General features: G+C 38.7%; 1 protein-coding gene and 1 long non-coding RNA gene across 7 annotated transcripts in view; one reads left to right on the top strand and one right to left on the bottom strand.

Annotated features, from left to right (window-relative positions):
- The window catches only part of LOC132826279 (arginyl-tRNA--protein transferase 1), a 209,734-nt gene that overhangs the window by 100,882 nt on the left and 82,355 nt on the right, over positions 1-26,497 (bottom strand). For all 6 annotated transcript variants that reach the window (XM_060842053.1, XM_060842057.1, XM_060842056.1 and 3 more), the window contains one exon: positions 26,318-26,350. In XM_060842053.1, the coding sequence (XP_060698036.1) occupies positions 26,318-26,350 (33 nt within the window). The remainder of the gene's footprint in view (positions 1-26,317; positions 26,351-26,497) is intronic.
- On the top strand, positions 737-21,143 carry LOC132826281 (uncharacterized). Its single transcript, XR_009645865.1, has 3 exons — positions 737-826; positions 13,545-13,662; positions 15,333-21,143. It is a non-coding gene; the product is annotated as an uncharacterized LOC132826281 (long non-coding RNA).

The raw sequence follows: 26,497 nt of genomic DNA, 5'->3' as shown, positions 1-26,497 counted from the left end.
TCTATAATTTCATAACCTGAAATGTTTTCAATAAGTTCCTGGAAAATCAAAATTGTTTTCTTTAGATCGCAATTATAGGGACAGGTACAGAGAGAGGAAAAGAAAGAACTAAAAGATCAAATTTCCAACTGGCCTCTCTGAATCAGCAAAATGTAGCCATTTTGACAAACGTTTTAGTTCAAAACTAGTGGAATTCAGTTAATGTCACTTGCTTGACTTGAAATATAGAGATGAAACGTAAATATTTCTAAAACTTATTCTGGAAAATATGATTCAAGATAAAATCCCATTAACTTTTTGTACCAATTTTCTACTGGATTGCTGTGCTCTGCTTCTCTCTATGACAATCTAAGGCTTTTCTCCACTTAGCATATCTACCCCTTTCTGACTGAACATACAGTTGAATGATGATACTTAATTGTAAAAACAAAAACTTGTAATGACAGGGCTTTATGTTTGTATAACTAAAGATTGTAACCTACAACTGAGTCAGTAGCTACAATCACGTTTGTGACCTCTAACCAGTTCATAACTAATAATAGTTTCCATTAGATTATGCTATGCTTTATGGTGTAATTTCCTTGATACCAGGCTAACTGGCACAAAACCAAAATCACAAAGAAAAGCTCAAATTTCATGCAATGCATCTAGAGTTTCCATTATATTTTTGTGCTCATTTTAAAAATTACACTATAAGCAGGCTCCACCCACAAACCTTGCTATATCTCCGAGAGGAGTAAATCACTTGAGAATGCCTGCTAATACTGCTCATATGCAAGCGTTTTAGGTGGTTTCTAAAATTATGCTGGATCTTGGACACCAACAGGTATGTTTTCAACGATCTAAAGTTGTCTTTTTATATATAAGGAACTACTTATTATATTCTACCCTAGTTAGAAAATATGTTTGTATATGTTGAAAAGTTATTTTTAGTCATTTAAATTCATGTTTTTCTTGAGTAGTGGATTAGTATGCAACTATGAGAATGATATTTTATGAAGACATCAATCAAATATATGGAAAGCAATGAAAAAGAATGTTTTATGGCAGTACCCAGATTGTGCTGGTGCATGACAGTTGGTGAGATAAAAATAGACTTTGAGGAGAAACTCTAGAACATAATGAAGGGAAGAAGAGGTTTAAGCAAAAAAACTGGCATAATTTTGGATGCAAAGTGTGCTGGAATCAACAATCATATCCGAAGTGAAAATTCTATCTGAATGCATTTGTCTCATGATGTAAAATGTAGTGAGCTCCTACAAGTGCCATAATACTCCAATCTTCTTGAAACATGTACAAGTATGGAATTTTAATTGACAAGTGCCTTCAAAAACATGTAGCATACATGTATGTTCAAGGAAACTATTTAGATAGAGGGAAATTAGAAAACCCGACAGTACTGGAGATATACCAGTTTGGTATGCAGGTAAAATAGTGAAGTCGGAAGGCACAGAACCAGGACACATTCAAATGCAATTATAATTTAAAGAAATGATGATACAGCAAAAGAATCTGACTCCAAAATCCATTAAAAGAAAATATGTAAGTCACTTTAATTTGAACAGATGATGGTAATATAACCATTGTTTTACAGTATTAAAAAAATGCACTCTGCCTTCTACAACAACATATTCTATCGTGCTTTACAGACAATAAATTATTTATGAAACTCAACCAGTGAAAACAGCAATGAGCTAAATGACCTGATAGGTGGGAGTACTGCTGGGACAAGAATTAGGAAGAACTCCCTAAATTTGTTTTTCAGACATACCAAGAGATCTTGCAAGCCGATGGGATCCTGGGACCTTAGCCATAAGTTAACATCCCCAACAGTGCAGCACTGCACTCAAGTGGTGGCTAAATAATAGTGTATCAAGTTACATAGTACAAAGCATTCTCAAAGCGTGCAAAAATAGATGGTATATCCAGAATTTCATAAAAATGCAGTTCAATTAGGTCAAAATATATCCAACATAGAGAACAAAACTGGTTTCTTGGTAAGTCCTGGTAAGATGATCTGTGACCTCAACAAAAGTGACAACAGTTTGGGGGTTAGTGAGGGAAGAGAGAGAAATTGCTATTATTTATGGGATGTACGGTTCTGTGCCTTCAGACTTCATTCAGGTTGGTTGGTCAATCACTGAGACTTTGATGTTCAGAAATGCTGCTGATATGTAATATTTTCTTTGGTTTTGAAATACAAATGTTGTCATAGTTACATCTCCCATAGTTACATCTATCTTACAGGTAAATATAGATGTATTTTTACACTAGACCATGAAGACCAAGTTTGATGAATTGTTGAGCTAACATGGGCATCATTACTGGAGATGCTGAACTAGCTCAGGATTAAAAAGAAAGAAACCCATAAAAAGAATTCAACTATTCTTTTGATTGTGTTAATTATGTTTTCAATGAGAATCACGGTTGAGCGCAAAACCCAAACACTGATGACCTTTTACACTTGATTTGAAAATTTATCCCTTCCATATTTGTTAAACTCTGAAAACAAAATTGACCAAAGCAAGATAGCTTGAATTAAGGTTTTTCAGGACTCCAAAACGGTTTATTCCTCTTTTTGTCTGCATCTATCACCTGTGTTATTTCAACTCAAGGACGGTGGTTCGTACACAAAATTACATAAACTACAGCTTAAATAATTTTAAAAACAATCATTTTTAGTTATTCCACTTCAAAGACTTCTACTGATTCAATTTACTCATTTTTCATTGCCTTCCAAAACTACTGCTCAGATATTTTGGAGCATTTGGTTGGAAAGATTAACTGGGTTTTATTAGCAAGTGACTATGTTCAATTAGTGGTTTCAACAGCTGTATCAGTTCTTAATTCATCATTCTGAAATGCTGTACCAGCTAAGGACAAAACATTACTTGAATGACACTGAATTTCAAAGCAGCTGATATTTGTAGGTTATCATCCATGAAGCTTTATACTGAAGTCATGCTTTGCTAACTTAATTCCTGAATGGCTCTGATTTCAAAGTTGATCCATTTTCCTAGGCTGCTAGCACAAAAGGTTGTCACTACTCACTCCATCAATTCATCTTAATCAGACAAGAAACATTCTGACATCAACTGAAAATTCCATGTGAGACATGTTAGGGACGACAGGATTAGGCTTGTCTAATTCCTCTCTGGAATACTTTTACTTTAAGCAAGTCTAATCATATGTTGTTTTAGTAAAATTACTGAAACCATTACTATATTTAACCTGCAGAGCACATAGTAAACTTCAGAAACCAAATTGCAGATCCTGGATTGCCCTGAACCAATACAGCTGGAGATCTATTATTGTTTTTAAAAACAACATGAAGTCAGCTATTGAACAAGTCCAAGAGTAGCTCTCAGGCAAGTCACTGGTCAGAATTGCAACCTAAAAGTAACCAGTGGAAATCTTGCTGTAAAAGTCATTCAAATTTGATCTCCTGAAGAGTTTGGACACATGTAATTCTGAAAGCAATTTAGGCATCATCCATTAAAGTAACTTGCACTTCTTGTGTTTGCAACACATGAGTTGGTAAAGTCATTTGGCAATGAAGAAAGAAAATGTGAGGTAAAAAATATGAGCCTCACTCAAACTATTCAATGCATTCTCAAACAAGTGAGGAAGGCTCTCAGAAGAACACATACATCTGACACACATTATTAACTCTACGTTATTATAATTATGAAGTCTGCCTCAGACTGTTCCCTGTCTGAATGATGATTTGTAATAGTACAGTATACTTTACAGCAAACTGAACAGGTTATAGGGCACTCAAATGCAAGAACCTGCTCTGAAAACTCTGTTTAAATTTTAGAGCTGTGACAAACAGTTGAGACAAAGCTACAACATTCTAAAACAATCAAAATTTAAAGGATGCAAAAATTCTACATTCATGCCCATCTCTCCTTGTTAATGATTCTGCAAAATCTCCAAGATTTAAATATGCTTCTTTGCCAAAAGCTAATCAGTTTCTCCTTAGTGCACAGATAGAGTATTGCCTAAGTTTTGTTGATACTTATTAGTTCTTAAGCTATTTGTTTATAGAAAGGCTAATGAGAGTGAAAACACTGAAGATAAATAAGTCAGACCAGGACAAAATTGTATAAATTAAACTGGTAGATAATTATATATTAATGAAGATAGTGCTGGAAAAACAAAAATATCCAACTCTGAAACAGTCAGCAAGTCCAAATTATGTGCTTCAAAATGTATACAGTGTCATGACCTCAAATGTCAGTGTTAATTTTGAAAAGTAAGTATGAAATTTCAGTTCACAGCTGAGTGACATTTTACATTTTAAAGCTCTTACTGCAACAACCAGATTAAATGTACTGTTGACAAAACAAGTTTTGTAGGGAACTTATATTTAAAACTGCAGAATAGGAATTCCTTCTTTTCTTTTTATATAACTTTTAAAAAACCTAGCTCCCAGGTATATGTTTCATGACCCTGTAAGGTGTCATTCAACTTGCCAGGACCCAGGCCATAGGGATTTTTCACTTCTCGGGGTTCATTTCTGCACGCTGTCTTGTTCTATTTTTCTCTTAACCCAATGCCATCAAATGCCATTACACCACAAAAGTCTTCCCTTCTCAAGCCCTTCTCAAATGGCAAAATGTATCATATACAATTTTGTATTCAGGTAGAAATGCTGATGAGCCAGCCTGAAATGATCAAATCTGTTATCTCGGAAGCAAATGGGCAATTTAAAACTTAACTGTTTACAATCTGGCATTATCACCATTTTCTTGGGACTCCAAAGGTTTGCAATCTGTCCACTGTCGCCATTGCCTCCAGGTGTAAAGACCTTGCATCTTCTCCCAACAAGAGAGCAGATGGCCGAATGGTATTGATCGCTAGACTATTAATCCAGAAACTCAGCAAATACTCTGGGGTGCTTGGTTCAAATCCTGTCAGACCAGATGCTGGAATTTTAATTGAATAAGAAATATCTGGAAATAAGAACCTACTGATAGTCACAAAACCACTGGCAATTTTCAGAAAAACTCATCTGGCTCACTAATGCCTTTCAGGAAAGGAATTATGCTATTCTCACCTGGTCTGACCGATATGTGGCTCCAAACCCATTGTGCTTACTGAAACAGCCTACCAAGTCACTCAATTATAAATGTATCAATCAATACGAAGTCTCAACAGAAAAATGAAATTAGACGCGCCAACTGGCATTGAGTTAGATGCCATAAAAGACAAAAACAACCCTGTCAACCCTGCGAAGTTCTCTTCACTAATGTCTGGGCTAGTGCTAAAATTGAGAGAGCTGGCTTACAGAATAGTCAAGTGGCAGTCATACTCAAGGAACCATTCCTTGCAGTCAGTCAATGTCCTAGACACCATTATCACGATCCCTGGATATGTTCTATCCCACTGGCATGTAGACCCAGCAGAGATGGTTGCACAGTGGTATACAGTCAGAAGGAAGTTTCACTGGGAGTCCACAACATTGGCTCCAGACCCAGTGACTTCAGATTAAACAAGGAAATCAATGATACAAGATAGCGTACTGGGACCAACCATATTCACCTTCCTTCCGACATAAAAGTCAGAAATTTGGATGTTCGTCAATGATTGCACAACAGTTCAGCACCACTTGCAAATCTTCAGACACTGAATGGGTCTATGTTCAAATGCAAAAAGATCTGAACGATATCCAGGCTTGAGCTGACAAGTGGCAAATAATATTCACACCACATAAATGCCAGGATCCAATAAGATAAAATCTAACCACTGCCCTTCGACATTCAATTATGTTATTATCACTGATTCCCCCACTATCTACATCCTGTGAGTTAACATTGATCAGGGAGTCAAATGAACTTGCCACATAAACAAACACAGTTGCTACAAGACCATTGCAATGAGTAACTCACTTCCTGACTCCCCCACAGCCTATCCATCATTTACAAGGCACAAGTCAAGGGTGTCATAGAGTCATAGAGATGTACAGCATGGAAACAGACCCTTCGGTCCAACCCGTCCATGCCAACCAGCTATCCCAACCCAATCTAGTCCCACCTGCCAGCACCCGGCCCATATCCCTCCAAACCCTTCCTATTTATATATCCATCCAAATGCCTCTTAAATGTTGCATTTGTACCAGCCTCCACCACATTCTCTAGCAGCTCATTCCATACACATACCACTCTCTGCATGAAAAAGTTGCCCCTTCGGTCTTTTTTATATCTTTCCCCCTCACCCTAAAACTATGGCAACCCCAGGGAAAAGATTTTGTCTATTTATCCTATCCATGCAATGCACCTCATAATTTTGTAAACCTCTAAAAGGTCACCCCTCAGCCTCCGACACTCCAGGGAAAACAGCCGCAGCCTGCTCAGCCTCTCCCTGTAACTCAGATCCTCCAACCCTGACAACATCCTTGTAAATCTTTTCTGAACCCTTTCAAGTTTCACAACATCTTTCTAATAGGAAGAAGACTAGAATTGCATGCAATATTCCAACAGTGGCCTAACCAATGTCCCGTACAGCCGCAACATGACCTCCCAACTCCTGTACTCAATACTCTAACCAATAAAGGAAAGCATACCAAATACCTTTTTCACTATCCTATCTACCTGTAACTCCACTTTCAAGGAGCTATGAACCTGCATTCCAAGGTCTCTTTGTTCAGCAACACTCCTTAGGACCTTAGTATTAAATGTATAAGTCCTGCTATGATTTGCTTTCCAAAATGCAGCACCTCACATTTATCCGAATTAAACTCTTCTTCTCAGCCCATTGGCCCATCTGGTCCAGATCCTGCTGTAATCTGAGGTCACCCTCTTTGCTGTCCACTATACCTTCAATTTTGGTGTCATCTGCAAACTTACTAACTAATCCTCTTATGCTCGCATCCAAATCATTTATGTAAATGACAAAAAGTAGAGGGCCCAGCATCGATCCTTGTGGCACTCCACTGCTCACAGGCCTCCAGTCTGAAAAACAACCCTCCACCACCACCCTCTGTCTTCTACCTTTGAGCCAGTTATGCATCCAAATGGCTAGTTCTCCCTGTATTCCATGAGATCTAACCTTGCTAATCAGTCTCCCATGGGGAATCTTGTCGAACACCTTACTGTAGTCCATACAGATCACATCTACTGCTCTGTCCTCATCAATCTTCTTTGTTACTTCTTCAAAAAACTCAATCAAGTTTGTGAGACATGATTTCCCACGCACAAAACCACGTTGACTATCCCAAATCAGTCCTTGCCTTTCCAAATACATGTACATCCTGGCCCTCAGGATTCCCTCCAACAACTTGCCCACCACAAAGGTCAGGCTCACAGGTCTATAGTTCCCTGGTTTGTCCTTACCACCCTTCTTAAACAGTGGCACCATGTTTGCCAACCTCCAGTCTTCTGGCACCTCACCTGTGACTATCGATGATACAAATATCCCAGCAATCACTTCTCTAGCTCCCCACAGAGTTTTCAGGTACACCTGATCAGGTCCTGGGGATTTATCCACCATTAACCGTTTCAAGACATCTAGCACTTCCTCCTCTGTAATCTGGACATTTTGCAAGATGTCATCATCTATTTCCATACAGTCTTTATCTTCCATATCCTTTTCCACAGTAAATACTGATGCAAAATATTCATTTAGTATCTCCCCCATTTTCTGTGGCTCCACATAAAGGCCGCCTTGCTGATCTTTGAGGGGCCCTATTCTCTCCCTAATTACCCTTTTGTCCTTAATATATTTGTAAAAACCCTTTGGATTTTCCTTTTCTATTTGCCAAAGCTATCTCATGTTCCCGTTTTGCCCTCCTGATTTCCCTCTTAAGTATACTCCTACTTTCTTTATACTCTTCTAAGGAGTCACTCGATCTATCCTGTCTATACGTGACATATGCTTCCTTTTTTTGCTCAACCAAACCCTCAATTTCTTTAGTCATCCAGCATTCTCTATACCTACCAGCCTTCCCTTTCACCCTGACAGGAATATACTTTCTCAGGATTCTTATTATCTCATTTCTGAAGGCTTCCCATTTTCCAGCCATCCCTTTACCTGCGAACATCTGCCTCCAATCAGCTTTTGAAAGTTCTTGCCTAATACCGTCAAAATTGGCCTTTCTCCAATTTAGAACTTCAACTTTTAGGTCTGGTCTATCCTTTTCCATCACTATTTTAAAATGAATAGAATTATGGTCACTGGCCCCAAAGTGCTCCCCCACTGACACCTCAATCACCTGCCCTGCCTTTTTTCAAGTAGGTCAAGTTTTGCACTTTCTCTAGCAGATACATCCACATAATGAATCAGAAAATTGTCTTGTACACACTTAAGAAATTCCTCTCCATCTAAACCTTTAACACTATGGCAGTCCCACTCGATGTTTGGAAAATTAAAATCCCCTACCATAACTACCCTATTATTCTTACAGATAGCTGAGATCTCCTTACAAGTTTGTTTCTCAGTTTCCCTCTGACTATTGGGGGGGGTTTATAATACAATCCCAATATGGTGATCATCCCTTTCTTGTTTCTCAGTTCCACCCAAATAATTTCTATGCATGTATTTCCGGGAATATCCTCCCTCAGTACAGCTGTAATGCTATCCCTTATCAAAAATGCCACTCCCCCTCCTCTCTTGCCTCCCTTTATATCTTTCCTGTAGCATTTGTATCCTGGAACATTAAGCTGCCAGTCCTGCCCATCCCTGATATTTGCTATGATATCCCAGTCCCATGTTCCTAACCATGCCCTGAGTTCATCTGCCTTCCCTGTTACCCCCTTGCATTGAAATAAATGCAGTTTAATTTATTAGTCCTACCTTGTCCCTGCCTGCCCTGACTGTTTGACTCACTTCTGTTCTCAGCTGTACCCATCTCAGCTAGATCTCTTTCCTCACTATCTCCCTGGGTGCCACCCTCCACCCCCCCCCTCCCTCCCCGCTCCCCCCCCCCCACCACCTTACTAGTTTAAATCCTCACAAGCAGTTCTAGCAAATTTCCCTGCCAATATTTTAGTCCCCTTCCAATTTAGGTGCAATCCGTCCTTCTTGTACAGGTCACTTCTACCCCAAAAGAGATTCCAATGATCCAAAAATGTGAATCCTTCTCCCATACACCAGCTCCTCAGCCATGCATTCATCTACTCTATCCTCCTATTCCTGCCCTCACTAGCTCGTAACACTGGGAGTAATCCAGATATTACTACCCTTGAGGACCTCCTTTTTAAATTTCTGCCTAACTCTCTGTAATCTCCCTTCAGAGTCTCAACCCTTTCCCTTCCAATGTGGACAATGACTTCCTGCTGGCCCCTCTCCCCAGACATCCTTGATCCTGGCGTCATGGAAACAACACACCACTCTGCTTTTTCTCTGCTGGCCACAGAAATGTCTGTCTGTACCTCTGACTACAGAATCCCCTAACACAATTGATCTCTTGGAAGCCAATGTACTCCTCATTGCATTAGAGCCAGTCTCAATACCAGTAACTTGGCTGTTCGTGCTACGTTCTCCTGAGAATCCATCACCCCCTACATTTTCCAAAACAGCATACCTGATCCATAAAAGACTCCTGCCCTAGGTGCTGACCTCTCTCACCCTTTCTGGAGTTAACCCATCTATGTGACTGTATCTGAGACTTTCCCCCTTCCTATAACTGCCGTCCATCACATACTGTTGCTGTTGCAAATTGTGATGAAATACTCCCCGCTTGCCTAGATGGATGAATTTCCAACAAGACTCAACAAACTTGATACCATGGAGGAAAAAACAGCCTGTATGATTGGCATCATATCCACACACCCCATCAATACTCAATAATCAGTGATGGGAACTATCTGCAAGATGCAACGCAGAAATTCACAGAAGATCCTGAGATAGAACCATCCAAATTCACAAACACTTCCATCCAGAAGGACAAGGGCAGCAGATACATGTGCAAGTTCCCCTCCAAACCACTCACTATTGTGACTTGGAAATATATTGCGATTCCTTCACTGCCGGTGGGTCAAAATTCTGGAATTCCCTTTCTAAGAGTATTGTGGGTCAACCTAAAACACACGGACTGCAAGAAGGTTCAAGAAGGCAGCTCACCACCACTTTCTGAAGGGCAACTAGGGATGGACAATAAATGAGACACTGGCCAGCTAGCGAGACCCATGTTCCATGAGTGAATATATTAAAAAGTTAAAGAATCGTCATTTGAATGACCCAATAGTAATTGCTTCCATCAACCTTCTGATTAAAGCCGTTTGCACTCCTTTATTTCCTTCCCCCCTGACCCAATTCATTTGTGGGATGTGGGAGTTCCCAGCAGGGCTTGCATTTTTGTCCTTAACAAGATGCCTTGACCAGAGTAGTTTGCTAGACCATTTCAGAAGGGCTGGGAAGAGTAAGCTGCATTTCTGTGCATTTGGTGTCACATTTAAGCCAGGACAGGCAAGGATGGCAGATTTACTTCTCTGAAGGACACTGGTGAATCAGACAGATTTTTACTAAGACAAGCTTTAATTCCAGATTTATTGATTGAATAGAATTTTCATCTGCTGTTGTGATGGGATTGTGGGCCTCTAGATTACTAGTCCCGTGATGTGACCACTAAAGTTATGCCTTTCCCATTGAAGTAAATATAAAATAACTCCAATTTCAGAATGTACTACTGAAGCATTAATCCTGTGCTTGAACAATTAGAAGTAAGTTTTTTTGTGAATAAAACGATTAAAGTTAATCCCAAGGAACAATAATAAGCAACTAACCGTTTTTTATTTCTAACTTTTTAAAAACAAATTATTCTTGAGATGTTGGCATCACTGGCTGGTCTGCATTTGGTGCTTCTGGAACTGGTGAGTTTGCTCAGGATACTTCAGAGGCCAGTTATGAGTCAATCACATTAAGTTTGAAACCAGAAGTTGGCCAGGCCTGCTAAACGGACAGATTTCCTTCCCTCAAAAGATAGTAGTGAATCAGATAGACTTTTATGACCATTGACAGGGTTGCCATTTTTATTTCAGTTATCCTTTCAGATTTAAATTTCACCATCTGCAAATATAAACATATGCCTCCACAGCATTAGCCTGCATCTCTGGATTACTAGTCCAGTGGCAATGCCATTATGCCACCAACTCCCCAATCTTTAAATTTGAAAATTATTTTGAAAGTCAGTGAAAACAAAAAACTACAATCAGATCTCCATAGAAGAAACCTCACAGCTTGCTAAACTACATAACACCATCTCTGAATTCACAAAAGTATAAGATATTTGAGAAAAGAATTGGACTTCAAACTCCTTCAAATTGTCATTTAAAAATCTATCAAAATATGAGAACACTTTTATGTTTCGACAAGCCCTGTCTCTTAACTGTTATTTGCAAACTGAAAAGGTTGAAATAAGACCTTTGTAGAATATGGGAAATGATCACACTTGTACACCTTCATCCAGGATTTTGGCATCCCAAATCAAATCTTCTACACCAAGCATACAAGCAGTTTTTCCAGTCAATCTCATTATTCAGTTACAAACTAAGAACTGCTGGTTTTGTCGTCCATGATTTATGAAACAGCTCGACTCTAATCCACCTTTGTCATCTGTTATGTATTGGCAAGCTTTATTTGCACTTGGCATTATAAGTATGAAATTAATTTGTTTTGAAACAATGAACAACTTCCCAACAGAAGATAAAATGGTTATGAGCTATCTGCCCCCCAAAATCTTTTCCACACAAATGTATATTACCATTATTACTGTATCCCATTAAAAAATTAAAAATCAATAGATTTGATTTTTATAGGTACCTTATTTATTTATTCTTTCTTGGGATCCACACCTCATTGGTTCGACTAGCATTTATTGTCAATCACTAACTGACCTTGACAAAATGGTGATGAGTTGCCTCTTGAACCACTGAAGTCAATGAGCAATAGGTACACCCACAACAGTGTTGAGAAGGAAGTTTCATGATTTTCAACCAGAAATAGTGAAGGAATGGTGATATTATTCCAAGTCAGGATGGTAGATAGCTTGAAGGAACTTGCAGATGGTGGTGCTCTCATGCCTCTGCTGCCCTTGTCTTTTCTCGAGGTAGAAGGTGTGGGTTTGAAAGGTGTTAGCAAAGGAGCATTGGTGCATTGCTTTAAGCCTCTTGTGAATATGATACACTGTTGCTACTGTGTTGGTGTTGGAGAAGATTGTTTTGCTATAATTGGTATTGATCTTCTTGACTTTTGTTGCAACTGCACACATCCATGCAAATGCAGAGTATCATATTTCCCTCCTGATTTGTGCCTTGTGAATGGTGGACAGGCTTTCGGGCATCAGGAGAATACTTGCTTCAGAACTCCTAACCTCTGACCTGTTCTTGTAGCCACAACTGTAAAAACACATATGAAACTAACCAGAGCTTTTATCGTTTCAGCTCTGCTTCCAGTATGCTCCTCCAAAAAGATTAGATTAGATTACTTCCAGTGTGGAAACTGGCCCTTCGGCCCAACAAGTCGATACCAACCCGCTGAAGCGCAACCGACCCAGACCCATTCCACTACATTTACTCCTTCACCTAACACTACAGGCAACTTAACATGGCCAATTCACCTAACCTGCACATTTTTTTGGATTGTGGGAGGAAACCGGAGCACCCGGAGGAAACGCAGACACAGGGAGAATGTGCAAACTCCACACAGAGAGTCGCCTGAGGCCGGAAGTGAACCCGGGTCTCTGGCGCTGTGAGGCAGCAGTGCTACCACTGTGCCACCGTGTCGCCCTTAGTTTAATTTTCTTTGTGTTTCAAACTGAGTTGATTAGTAAGACATATTTCACTTCCATATATAGTTGCAGTATTTGCTTAATTGAAGAACATTATTTATTCTTCCCTCCTCTATTTCAAGTCATTTGCATAGCACCATAACAAGTTCTTCCCTCCACCAGTCTTATCTTCAATGCCCAACATCTTGATCAAGGGATCATTTGCTATTCCCTGGGTCTGACAAGATATAGTGCGGTTTAAATGTCTGAATTTAAAGTACTCAAACATTCCTCTCTATGATGATGCAATTATTAAATTTCATTTGTAAAGTGAAAATGAGCTTGTTCCAAACGATCACATTTTTCAATTTAAATAAAAATTATGAACAAACTGCTGAAGACATTGTAATCAGCAATCAATAAGTAGTGAACAACAGCTTTTCTTGTTAAATTGAGTCAGTAAAACAGCTGTGATATATTTCTTTATGGTAAAAAGTGAAATGCAACAAAATAACTTTACATCAATACAACCATCTTTTCCAAGCTTGTAAATTTTGAAATTAGTTTTAACTTCCCAATTTCATTTGAACTGTTAAACACAATGTCATTAAACTCAAAAACGAGTCTCCACCTCTTAACAAACCTCAGCTTTCCATAAGTCAGCAGATGACTCTACTTCTGCTTCAGTCAAAATCAACACCAGTTATAAAGTAGGTTGATATGTTTCCCAGTTAATTTGGGGTGATTCAGGAGTGGAATTAGTAGCACATTTCCTCCTGATACCAAGAGTTTGAATTTCAATCTAGATTGAAATTTCCACTTGATCTTTCTCCAGGACAGCACATTTGGTCATAGTCATGTCCAGAAGTGAGCAAAGGCAAGGTTTCACCCTTCGGGACTCTTCAACACGCCAACGAACAGAGAAAAACTGAAAGGAGAATACATTGTGAAACGTAAATATAAATTCTAACTCTGTGTCTGGTTATCTGACTCACCCAAAAGTGTTTTTAAATTTTGGAACTTTTCGAATCCTGGACCAAATTGCCAAATGTTTGTCACAATCTGGCTAGGGCCTAGTATTTTATCGAAATTAGTCAAATGGAGAGATCCAGGGGACTAAGTAGAGAATAGCGCTACACAATTCTATAGTTTTGACCAAACAACAGTAAACTTTATCATACATAAAATTAGAAGTGATTTATTATAGATTTTATGTATAACTTATTTCTAACACCCTGAATTAAGACATGGTAAATATGGATAATAGACTAGTGATCAAACACATCACATAAACAACTAAAACATCATGGGCAACTCCATGGATTTCTGAGCAATTATTCCAAACATTAACAACATGATGGGCTATAAGATCTCATTAAACTTCACAAGGAACCATAACTCTTCATTTTTGCCAACCTATCCTTCTCAAGGTCATCAAAAGCTACACCAATTCTAGTTGATCATCCTCTTTTCTGGGTTTATGACCCCTGGAATTACCTGTTATCCCTGAGCTGTGAACTTGTTCAGTTGTATCAAGTAAGTATTGCTTGTGAGCTGTTCAGCTCCCCTCTTAGCTGAATTGAACTGTGATTGGCACATGGATTCTTATGAGCTCCCATAGCTCCCTACATCCTCCTGAAAAAGTTATTCAATTGCTTGAGAACTTCTGAGCCCTCAGTACACAAAATCTGATTAGGCCAGCTGCCTTTAGCAGCATAGTTAATAGTAGCACTATTTTAGAAGTCTTCATCCCCACGAACTGTAATCTTTGAACTCCTCTTCACTGGTTCCCAAACAGTCCTGAGTAACCGATCGAAAACCCTGCAATAAGCCTCTGTTTCGCTGAACAGAACTGAATGATGCCTCCTGTGTTTCCATAAATGTTAACAGTCAGTGATTGGTTGCTGAATTGCTTGGTCCAAAAATATGGGTACGAATGGATTACAAATACGAGATATTCTGTGTAATATCTATTTTCATGTTCACCTGTAAGCAGCTTCATCATTATTTAGTACTATTGGGTGTGAGGAAAAATGCCTTAAGATATTAACAGGAGCTGAAAGAAATGTAAGTAATACTTACTGTCGAAATCTTCTCCACAGTCCACCAACTAGGACAATGATCTCATGAGTCAATTAATAAAGGAAGTCACAAGAAATATATATACAGAATAAAAGGAACAAAATACTTGAATGATCCCCAATATGAAATGTGTCTTACATAACTTCTTGTTATTAAAGGCATATCTAAATGGTGCCATACAAAATTTACTTCAACTTAAAAATGCCAATAAAAAAATCTTTAAAAACCTACCCTGGCATACTCCCAGCAAGAAAGCTTCCATGAACATTAATAAACCCACACACAGAATTAGGTAAATAATATAAACCTGCAGCCTGCATTGATGAGGTGATAAAAGCCCATTTCCCATAAATTATAATGAGTTCTATTAGCCTTCAACTGCAGCAACCTAAAAAGGTTTCCATTTTACTGCAGAAAGTAATAACTCTTCACAGATGGTTTCATTGTAATAACATGCACTATCATATTTCTAATACAAATACTCAGTTCTTTTGCTGTCTGACCTACTGCATATATCCAAAGTTTTCTTTTTTTATTTCAGATTGCTGGTACCCGCAGTATTTTACTTGCCTGTAAGCTCCACTTCAACTGGTCATGATTTCAAAAAATTCACCTTCAGTATTCTTGGTAAATAGTCATGAATAATAAAGAGGCTCCAATCCAGAAAGATACTCATCCGAAAGGGATTTAAACTGAATTAGTCTTCTAAATGTATCACTGAAGCCATTCATTCAAGAAATCAACCATCAACGGCAATATCCAGCAGAACCTAAAAGTTCAACTCTTCATGACACAAGTATTAAAATCATGACTTTATAAGTGATGGCCATGCAAGCCCTCTATAGAATAGATCATTAAGAAGTTCAGAGGTGTGCAATGGAAAGCAAGAGTATTCTGGCCAAAACAAATCTTATAAAATCGAAACCCCAAAATATCGTGGGAAAGTACTGTAGCTTTGGCATAATCTGCTAATGATCATAAAGCAGCATGGATAACAGCCACAGAGAAAATCAGGGTGCTGTTCTCACCTTGGAAAGTACAAGATTAGGAGAACAGGAGCCAGAAAATAGCAAAACTGGAGCAAGTAGTAAAACATGAGCCATAATGAAAAGCATTTCATAAAGTGAACCTCAGAATCCTGCTACTTTACAGCAATGTGGAGGGATGGTGGAGGAGAAACAGTGTTTGACATTAGCCCATATACATGTCTGTTCATTTAAATGTATAAAGAAGCCAATAGAAGGAAAGAGAGCATTCTTCCCAACTTGTCCCAGTCAACACAATTAGTTAGTTCTGCATTCAAAATCAAGAAATTAAACACAGAGGTGTGAATCACTCCAAGAAACCATCTTAATCCAGTCAGATGCAGATTGATTGGATTTGAATGCCAAATATATGATCGTATATTCAATCCATGTAACTAAATACACACACGCTAGGCAATGACTGATAAATTGTAATTCTTAGAATTTAGAATTAGACAAATTTTTGGGTGATCACTTGTAATCCCCAATTTCTTTTCTTTTTTCTTGGTATGAAATCCTGCTCTCAAATGTCCTTTTCTTCTGTCAGTCAAAGGCCGAGATGACAACTTGCAGGCAACAATGAAGTTTATCGTCTACAATGATGGAAAATGGTTCACATTTGTCAGGTTCTTCCCACTGAACTTAAATTGACTAGAAATGAGGTGTTTTGCTGTGTGAATTGGTTGGTATAGGTTCACAGTTTCCCAAGTGTTTAGCAAAAGTCCCATTCTCTCACATGTTTCAAAGATAAAGTTGGCAATGACCTTGAGCTTATTTTATGAAGAAAGGGTGGTGAACTTAATGGACTTTGGAAGAAAAAGAGGTGATTTTACTGAAACATATCTTGAATGGACTTGACAGGGTGAATTTTGAGAAGAGGTTTTCTCATATATGAGGGGCTACAACTGGAATAAACATTCTTGCTGGCAGCAAAGGAGCAAGAAAAAATATTTTCTTAGTTTTCTCCAGACAGAAAACAGTGGAGGCTGTGTCACTAAACATAGTCATGGTAGAGTTTGATAGTTTCTTTGATAGTCAAGAGACTCTAGAGTTAAAGAGTAGAGACAGGAAAGTAGAGTTAAGCCAAAATCATGTGTCGTGATCTTATTGAGAGGAGGAGAAAGCTTGAAGGGCCAAATACTTACTCATTTTTCTAAGACTAAGCCCTGCTCATCCAAAACTGGATGGTGAAAAAGTTTATATTAATTCAGCAGCAATAGAATAATTAAGGGATGTAGTCAGTGTTATGGTAGAACACCATTAGCACAGATTTGAAAACTAACACTAGACCTTCAAATTATGTCACCAATTGGAATCACAAGGATAAGAAATAAGAAAGGGTCAATGATTAGTCCTTGGAGGACACTAGAAGTAACAGTATGACAGCAGGAGGAGAAGCCATTGCAAATGATACTACTGTCATAATTAAATAATTAATATGTTACAGATAATTGGTCGGTTTGGACATGGTGAGGCAAAGGGCATGCTTCTATGGTGTGTGACTCTATAAGAACCACTTGAGAGCAATTCTATCCATCTGGATGACAGTGGAGAGTCACTGGTGGAGGATGGCGTTGGGAGATGCAAAATTGGAAGATTTAAACATACAAACACAGAAAGGTCAAAGCAGAGTTGAGTCACTTGGAGGTAGAAGTCAGAATTGTCTTTCATCTCTTTGCATATCATGAATCTGTCCACATCTACTTTAAAAATATTCATAGATCCGATTCCTCAGAATGTGCTAGAAGCAATGTCCAATGACTTGCAATCTTGTCTTAACTGGGAACCCCTTATTTTTAAATGGTGACCCCCCCCCCGTTCTAGATTCTCCCAGAAGAGTAAATAAACCTTTCCACATTCACCCTGTCAAGCCTTCTCGAGATCTTGAACATTTGAACCAAGTTGTCACTTACTACATTATTGGCGATACAAGTGTTGCTTGTCCAACCATAAGTCTTTTCTTTACCAGCCATTCCAGTCTATAGTTCCAGCAAAGACGGGCATGGATTTGGGATATCAAAACATATGAAAGCTTTGCGTATTAGGGCAATATACTTGCAAAGAGGGAAAAATAATAGCATAATCAAGATTTCTCTTGATGGGTGTGGGTGAAGAAAAGGGAAAGTAAATCACCTCTCTTTTCAAATTATTTCTTCTAAAACATACCAATTCCCAAAGACATGTAGTGTGATACAAAATACAATCTCCCACTGCTGTCCTGTTTTCACAGCAAAAATGATTAAGGTAAATGCATTTGAAACTCCCACCAATAATCAAAAGGTAATAGTACTTGAAATTACTAATTACATCAAAATATACAAGCAGTACAGAAGCTTTTTTTTGGAAATAGCACAAATGATTTGGATTGCATCATGAAAAGGTTAAAGTCAAATGACTTTAAAGAGAAGTTACTGTCAAAGTGAAGAACATTCAAGAGCTCCTGATCATATCAGGCATGAAAAAACTTGAGACAGAGAAGAACAACAGCAACACAAACTGAGTAACATTTCAATGAGCACATCACTTGTTTAATTGGACAAATGTGGCTTACAGCCATACGGGGACACAAGAACAATTAAGTTTAATAATGACCAAAGAAGCAAGTCCTTAATGTGGGTCTTAAAAGATATGGGGCAGGAGACAAAGTGGTTGAGGGATGGAATTCCAGAGATTAGAGCCTTGTCACCAAAGATAGACTAAAGGAATTAGCAAATGGACTGAGGCTGGAGTTAACATTGGCTGGAAGGTTGGAGGAGGTTATATAACACGAAGGGATTTGAACAATGAGAACTTTGAAAAACAAAACAGATTTTTGGACAATGTAAGTCAGCAAGCACAAGCTAATAGATGAATGGAACTTAGTCTAAGTTAAAGTATGAGCAGTAACATTTTGGATGAACAATTTATTAAGGATAGAAGAAGGAGGTTTTCTATTTTTAGTGCTCTTTTAGACAAGTCAAGAAGTAATTAAAGCATGGCATCAGATAGGCTGAGGTGGAGGCAGACATAATAATCCTTGGAAGTAGGTGGTCTGAGTGGCAAGAAAGAATATGGGAGTCAGTTTAGCAAGGTTGTGAATAATCTAGTTTCGTTTCAGGCAGTGGTGGGGCAGAGGTGAAAATCAATTACTAAAGAATTGTGTTTGTGGCATAAGGCAAAGACAATGACTTTGCTTTTCCTAGATTTTGCTTGATGTCAGATAAGCAAAGTAAAATTATAGGCAGTAGAGGAATTGAAAGAGTTGGTGATAGAAAGTTGAACTGAGTATTGTTACCAAGCATTCAAAACTTGAATTAATCTGAAAACAGTGTGTAGATGAGAAAGAAGGGTGTGTTGAATGTATATCTTTGAGAACTCTAGGGGTCATAGTGCAGTGGCAAAACAAGAAACCATTGCAAGAAATTCTGAATACTAAGTGGATAGGTTAAAAAAACTACGAAACAACTGTGAAAGGTAGTGATGACAATCACAGCTCATGACTTTTTAAAAATGGAAATGGGAGAAAGTTACCCAAAAATATGATTTATGATTGCATGCTTTTGACAGAAAATGTTTTAAACATTTTTGTGACAATAAGTTACTATTCTACTAAAATATTTCCACTGGCACTGGAAATGGCATATTATATATTTGATTTATTAACCTGACATCCAAATTTTCCTGTCTCCGTCGGTGATGTTAATTCCTTCTTCAGATGGCTTTCAGCATTTCACTTGAATGTAAAGGACACCACAATCAAATCTGTCCTCAAATCAATCCACAAACAGGTTGCTGGATAAAAGCAGGAGAGCTCGGTGCACACCACCATCTTTGAATGTTTCTTCCTTCAACATATCTTCCTTCCACCCTAAACATATTAAAACAGCCATCCCCTATGGACAAGCCCTACGCATACACAGGATCTGTTCAGATGAGGAGGAATGTGACGGACACCTGAAGGTGCTCAACGATGCCCTCATAAGAACAGGGTACAGTACTCAACTCATTGATCACCAGTGCCACAACGAGAAACTATAATGACCACCTTGGGAGACAGACATGGGTTCCAACCGATATGGTACCCTTCATTGCCCAGTACCTCCCAGGGGCCGAGAAACTGTGCCATTTTCTTCGCAGCCTGCAACACATTATTGATGAAAATGAGCATCTCACCAAGACCTTCCTTATGCCTCCACTTCTTGCCTTTGAGCAACCACCAAACCTGAAACAGATGATTGTTCACAGCAAACTGCACAGCCTTCAGGACATCATCAACCGCAACTCCATACAACCCTGTCACGACAACCACTAGAAGACGTGTCAGTGTTGATAAGGGTACCACCATTACATGTGTGAACACAACCCACCATGTACACAGCAGGTACTCATGAGACTTGGCCAACATTATCTATCTCATACGCTGCAGGCAAGGATACCCTGAGGCATGATACATTGATGAGACCCAGCAGATGCTACGACAATGGATGAATGGACACCACACATCAAGCACCAGGCATGGGTGTTCCCACCCAGTTGGGGAACACGTCAGCCATCAGGGACATTTGGCCTCGGACCTTAGGGTGACCATCCTCCAAGGTGGACTTTGGTACAGGCAACAACGCAAAGTGGCCGAGCAGATGCTTATAGCCAAGTTCGATACCCATGAGAATGGCCTCAAATGGGACCTTGGGTTCATGTCATACTACAGCTGACCCCATTACACAAACTCTCACACACAAACACACACACATTCTCTTACATCCTTACACTCACGCAGACCCTCTCTCACATACACACATATACCCCTCACACCCCAAGCACACACCCTCTCATAGAATTATACCCTATCACACCCACTTCACCAAGCTTGCACACACGCAAGCACACACTCTCACATCCGTACACACACAAACAACGTTTATGGGGTGAATTTATATTTGCATATACATCCCATTTTGCTCAAAAAATACATAACCTACAGGCAGTCAATCCATGTAATATCGTGTAAATTTCACATTAGAAATAGAACCAGACTGACTCAAGATTGGGATATAGACAGGCTTTAACCTCACACCTTTAATGCATTGTCTGAGCTAAGATGGCACCTTTTGTTATAGAACTTTAAGCTATCTTGACAATGTGACTTTAAAGTTGTCCTGGGATTTACATATTAAAGAAACGAAACTAACAAACACATTCTAAAAGAATTAACAGCAATCTAGGTTTGTTCAATATATAATTTCAGCTGCATGACACGGTGATCTTTTGCTCTAAATTCTGTTTCTTATGACGCCGCTTCACAAACACCTGATGAAGAAGCAATGCTTTGAAAGCTTCAAATAAACCTGGTGGACTATAACCTGGTGTTGTGTGATTTTTAACTTTGTCGATTCCAGTCCAACAGTGGCTCCTCCAAATCATGCAATAAATGACTGCCTTGCCAGCAACATTCATGTGTCATGAATCAAAAGGAAATTTTAAAAAAATGATTATTTATCACAATTTTATAAAATTCCTATCTAAATTCTGCTTTTAGGATTCTTAAATCATACGTCATGTGTCTTTTAAAACTAAAATTTGTTTGCATGTTAATGATCAGATTATGGGCAGGGTCATTTAATTGCTGCACCTGTATAATTCAAGGACTATTTTATTTCATATTACAGATTCTCACTTTTGGTTATGGAACGTCATATTCCAAATGTCCAATTTTCTGAGAGTGCTGCAATTTAGTAGCATGGGAACTACAGTCTGCTCAACGTTCCAGAGTTTAGATGTTTCAGGCGTGATAGAGAGAGGGATGTATAGGTCATTCTGCTATAATTCGCTGTAATGTAATTGGTGAATTGGGGACACTGTTTCTAAAGCGTGAACTTTTAAAGCACATATCGGCTAGAACACAATTCTCGCCCCATTAGTTTAAATTGTGCTGCTATTACGTGATTTTCTTATAACACAGAAGTGCACAAGAATGGAACTATCATGTTATAGCAGAACCGAGTGCAAAAGGATTGGGGGAATTGCAAGACTGATTAAAAAGAGAATATACAGCTGGACTAAGAAAGCACATCTTGGAGGGCTCATCTTGTGAGCCAATATGGAAGCATTTAGAACAAAAACAGCGATCACTATAGGCCTCTAAATAGCCAGTAGGAATTAGAGGAACAGAAATGTAAGCAGGTCATGGCAAGATGTAACAGCAACAGGGTTGTGGCAGATGATGATTTTCATTCCCCCAGTATTCACTAGGTCTCCCTCATGCCAGCAGCTTAGATGGGGCAGACATTTTTGGGTGCATCTGGGGAGGATCATTGAAACAATATGCTGATAGTCCAACTAGGGAGGGACCAAATTAAACATTATATTAGGAAATGAGTCTGGTCCCGTAATTGAAGTTTCAGTGGGGGAGCATTTTAGGAACAATAATCATAATATATTAAATTTTAAGATACTTATGGAAAAGGATAAGACTGGTCCTCAGGTAAAAGTGCTAATTACAACAGGAATAGTATTAAGCAGGAACTGGAAAACTGGACTGGGGGTAGCTGTTTAAAGGTAAATCCACATCTGACATGTAGGAGTCTTTTAAAAGCCAGTTGATGAGTTCAAGACCAGCATGTTCCTGTGAGGATGAAAGAGAAGGATGGTAAAATTCAGGAATTCTGGATGATGACAGATGTTCTAAGTTTAGTTATAAAGAGAAAGGATGCATATGTAAGAGTTAGAAAATAGAAATCAAACAAGGTCCTTGGAGTTATAAAGGAAGTAGGAAAGAAAGTTTAAAAAAAAGGAAGGCTAGAAGGAGCCGTAAAGTAGGAATAAGAAGAATCCCAAGGAATTTTACATACATATTAGGAGCAAAGGGTACCTAGGGCAGGGTAGGTCCACTCAAGGTCAAAGGAGTGTGTGTGAGTGTGAGTGTGTGTCTACAAGAAGTGGACCAGAAGAAGTCCTTAATAAGTACGTCACATTGGTATTCTGCAAGAACAAAGACATGAATGGTGTTAAGTTTAGAGGGTGGTTTGTTGATACGCTTAACGAGTTGATATTGAGGAGGAGGTGGAGTTGGGTGTCTTGAAAAACACTAAAGTAGCTAAGTCCCCAGGACCTGATGGCTTCTAGCACAGGAGATAAGGGAAGAGATTGCTGAGGCTTTGGCAGAGATCTTGCATCTTCTTTGTCCACAAAGTCCCAAGGACTGAAGAATAGCTAATGTTTCTTTGTTCAAGAAGCACAACAGAGATAATCCAGGAAATTATAGATAGGTCAGTCTTATGTCAGTGGCAGGGAAATTATTGGAGAAGGTTCTTAGGGACAGGATTTAATTGCATTTGGAGAAAAATGGACTCATTATGCAAGGGAGAACTTGTTTCAAAAATGAGTTTTTTTTGACAAAATGACAACGATTGCTGAGGAGGATAGAGCAATGGGCGTTGCCAACATGGACTTTACTAAAGCATTTGACAAGGTCCTTCATGGGAAATTGGTCCAGAAGACCAAATTGTATGGAATCCATAGTGATGGCAAGTTGAATACAAAATTGGCTTGGCCATAGAGAATAATGTGGAGGGGTGTATCTTACTGGAGGTCAGTGACCAATCTGAGTATAAAAGTTGGCCAGTCATGCAAAGTCAAGCCTTTGGTCAGGTCATATTTGAAGTACTGTGCACATTTCTGCTCACCACACTATAGGAAGTATGTGGAGGCTTTGGAGAGAGTGCAGAAGAGGTTTATCAGGATGTTGCTTGGAGTGAAGTGGACAAACTTAGATGGTTTTCTCTAGCGCATCAGAGACTGAGGGGGCGACTTGAGAAGTATTTGAAATTATGAGAGGTATGGAAAGGTCGGATAGTCTAAGTCCCTTTCCAGGGCAGAAATGTCAAATGTTAAGGGGCATAGGTATAAAGTGAGAGGGGGAAAGTTTAAAGGAAATGTGCAAGGAAAGTTGTTTTTTAAATACACAGATTGGTAGGTGCCTGGAATACACTGCCAAAGAAACTGATACAAGCAGATACAAATGGCAAAGTCTGAGGCACTTAGACACACAAACAGGCAGAGAATGGAGAGGTATGGAGCAGGTGCAGGCTGATGGGATTAGTTTAGAATGACATCATGGTTGGCACAGGACATGGTGGGCTGAAAGAGCTTTCACTGTGCTGTACTGTTCTATGTTTTACAGTTAATAAGAACATTGAAGTTTTACCATATTGTGGTCATTACAGCATTTCTTTCTTGGGCAGTCCCTAAGGATTGAAGATGATTTTCTTCCATGCTGGCGTTGTGCATTCTAATGTGGCTCAATCATTCACGACTGCATTTGCGCACTCTGCTCCAGTGGATCAGATGGCATTTGAAGTAGGTGATGTAGGAGGCTCAGGCTTTCATACATTCCTTCCACTGTTTGTGCCTGATAAACATCTGGGCCTAAGAAAGATGCTCAAAGTGATTGGCACCTTTGCAGCTTCATCTTCTCTAGTTTGGGTAGTCTTGAGCTAGAGATTCTCACAGGTTAGTGGGAATATTGAAATTTATCAGGAACACTTTCAAGGAGTAGTGAAGTGTTTCCTTTGCTGCTGACAGCTTGTCAAGACAAAGTCTAATGCGGAGAGTTTGATGTGGATGTCTTTAGTCAGGGATGCAAACAATGTGATCCACTCAAGACAGCTGGCTGAGTGTAACCAGTGCCTCAACACTAGGGGTGCTGGCCTGAGAGAAGACTGATAATGAAGCAGTAAATTTGCTTGGATTTGCAGGATTTTGAAAAGATATCACTGGTGATATTTATCGAAGGAGTTGAGGTGTCTGCTGTACAAGCAACCCATCTAATATAATTGTTTAATAGAATTTTTTTTTCAAATTTGAAACATAACTGTCATAATCAAGTTCATGCAGAATCATTAATAGAACCATCCTGAAAGTCATGCACCTCCACAAAAGGAAGGCACATTGGGGGAAGCTATTACAAGGCATAGTCAAAACTAATAAAACTCAAAACATACAAGACAATTTAAATTCTGAGTGCATTTTTGTTATGATTTGCACAGTTAAAGGAAATATAAATGATTTAAGCTTGAATGTTAACAAATATCAAAACATTCCCATTGGATTTCTTCATTGGGACAAAGCTTGATATTCAAACAGACTAATCAAGGCATAAAACCAAACCAGAGTACCAGCTGTATAGAATTCAGTTGGGCCATGTTTGGAATATTGTGTATAGTTCTGGTCGCTATGCTTATACAGCGAGTACAAAAATGGTTTACCAGGATGTTGCCTGGTTTGGAAAGCGTCAGTATGAGGAGAGATTGGACAAACTTGTTGTGTTTTCACTTGAAAGTCAAAGGCTGAGGGGTGAACTGATAGAAGTTTACAAAATTGTGTGGGGTATGGATAGAATGTATGGTCAGAGTCTTTTTTTAGAGTGGAAATGTCAATTACTAGGGAACATTGGCTTAAGGTAAGTTTAAAGGTGATGTGAGACATAAGTTTTTTTTTAAAACACAAAGGGTGGTGAGTGCCTGAAATGTGCCATCAGAGTAGTGGCTGAAGCAGATACAACAGGAACAGATAGAGATATAGAATAGGCAGATACAGACCTCATAGAGGCAAAAGGCTTTTAGTTTAGAAAGGCACCATGTGCCAGCGCAATCTTGGTGGGTCAAAGGGCCTGTTCCTGTACTGTACTGTTCTTAGTTCTTAATTAGTAAAAAGCCAAAAAGCACACACCAGGTTATAATCCTATAGGTTTATCTGAGACCACAAGCTTTTACAGCGCTGCTCCTTTTATTTTGTCCATCCAACTCCAACACCGGCACCTCCACATCTTAATTAGGAAAGCTAGGATGAAAGAAAGTAAAAGAGGCTGAGAGAGAGTTAATGAAAAATAGATTGAGAAAGAGATAGAGAAATAAAAAAGGAAAGACGACATAGGATAAGTCAGAGGTATTAGAGTTTTCAAACTCTGACAAATCACTGGTTATCTTTTTAATCTGATGCTAATAGTGTTCACCAGGAGTAAAGATATGTTCTCATATTGATGCGGAACATTATCTACTTCAGCAGTATCATCAAGCTGACATCTTTTATATGGTTGTCACCTCAAGGAGAAATGGATCATGTTGAGAGAGGACAAATAACTAGATGATGCCAAAAATGCAGCCATACATGTCAAGATTAAAAGCTATATCAAGGGGCACGATCTCACACAGAATCAGCACTAAAATTCTCAAAGAACAGATATTGACTCAGCTTTGTATTATACAGTATTGCAATAACATTGAAATAACCTTCCAGGCTAGTTTGTTTACCTTAAGGTTTTGATCCACATGCCAATCCTGCTACATGATCAGCAACTCACAATTTAAGAGGTCAATAATAAAACATCTTTACACCTTGAACCAGTATATTAACATTAGATTTGATTGTTCAAAACATATGATTTTAGGTGTTTGGCTTTGGTCTTGTATCTCATATTCCAGCAAAGAATATAAAAACATACCGGTGAATGCAATGTTGGACTTACCTGAAGTGGAGAATCACAAAGGAATCTTGTATACTGCATTTATTAAATCACCATCAGTAGAATAGGGAACAAAAGAAGAAAAGGAAATGTTAGTTCTTAAAGAATGAAGTTGCATTTAGTTACGATCATTGAACTATTGTTACTTCTAACAATTCTATTCAACTCTAATAGCCATAATTT

This window comes from Hemiscyllium ocellatum, chromosome 22, assembly GCF_020745735.1.
Source record: "Hemiscyllium ocellatum isolate sHemOce1 chromosome 22, sHemOce1.pat.X.cur, whole genome shotgun sequence".
Classification (NCBI taxonomy): Eukaryota; Metazoa; Chordata; class Chondrichthyes; order Orectolobiformes; family Hemiscylliidae; genus Hemiscyllium; species Hemiscyllium ocellatum.
This window is presented reverse-complemented; position numbering and strand designations above follow the sequence as displayed.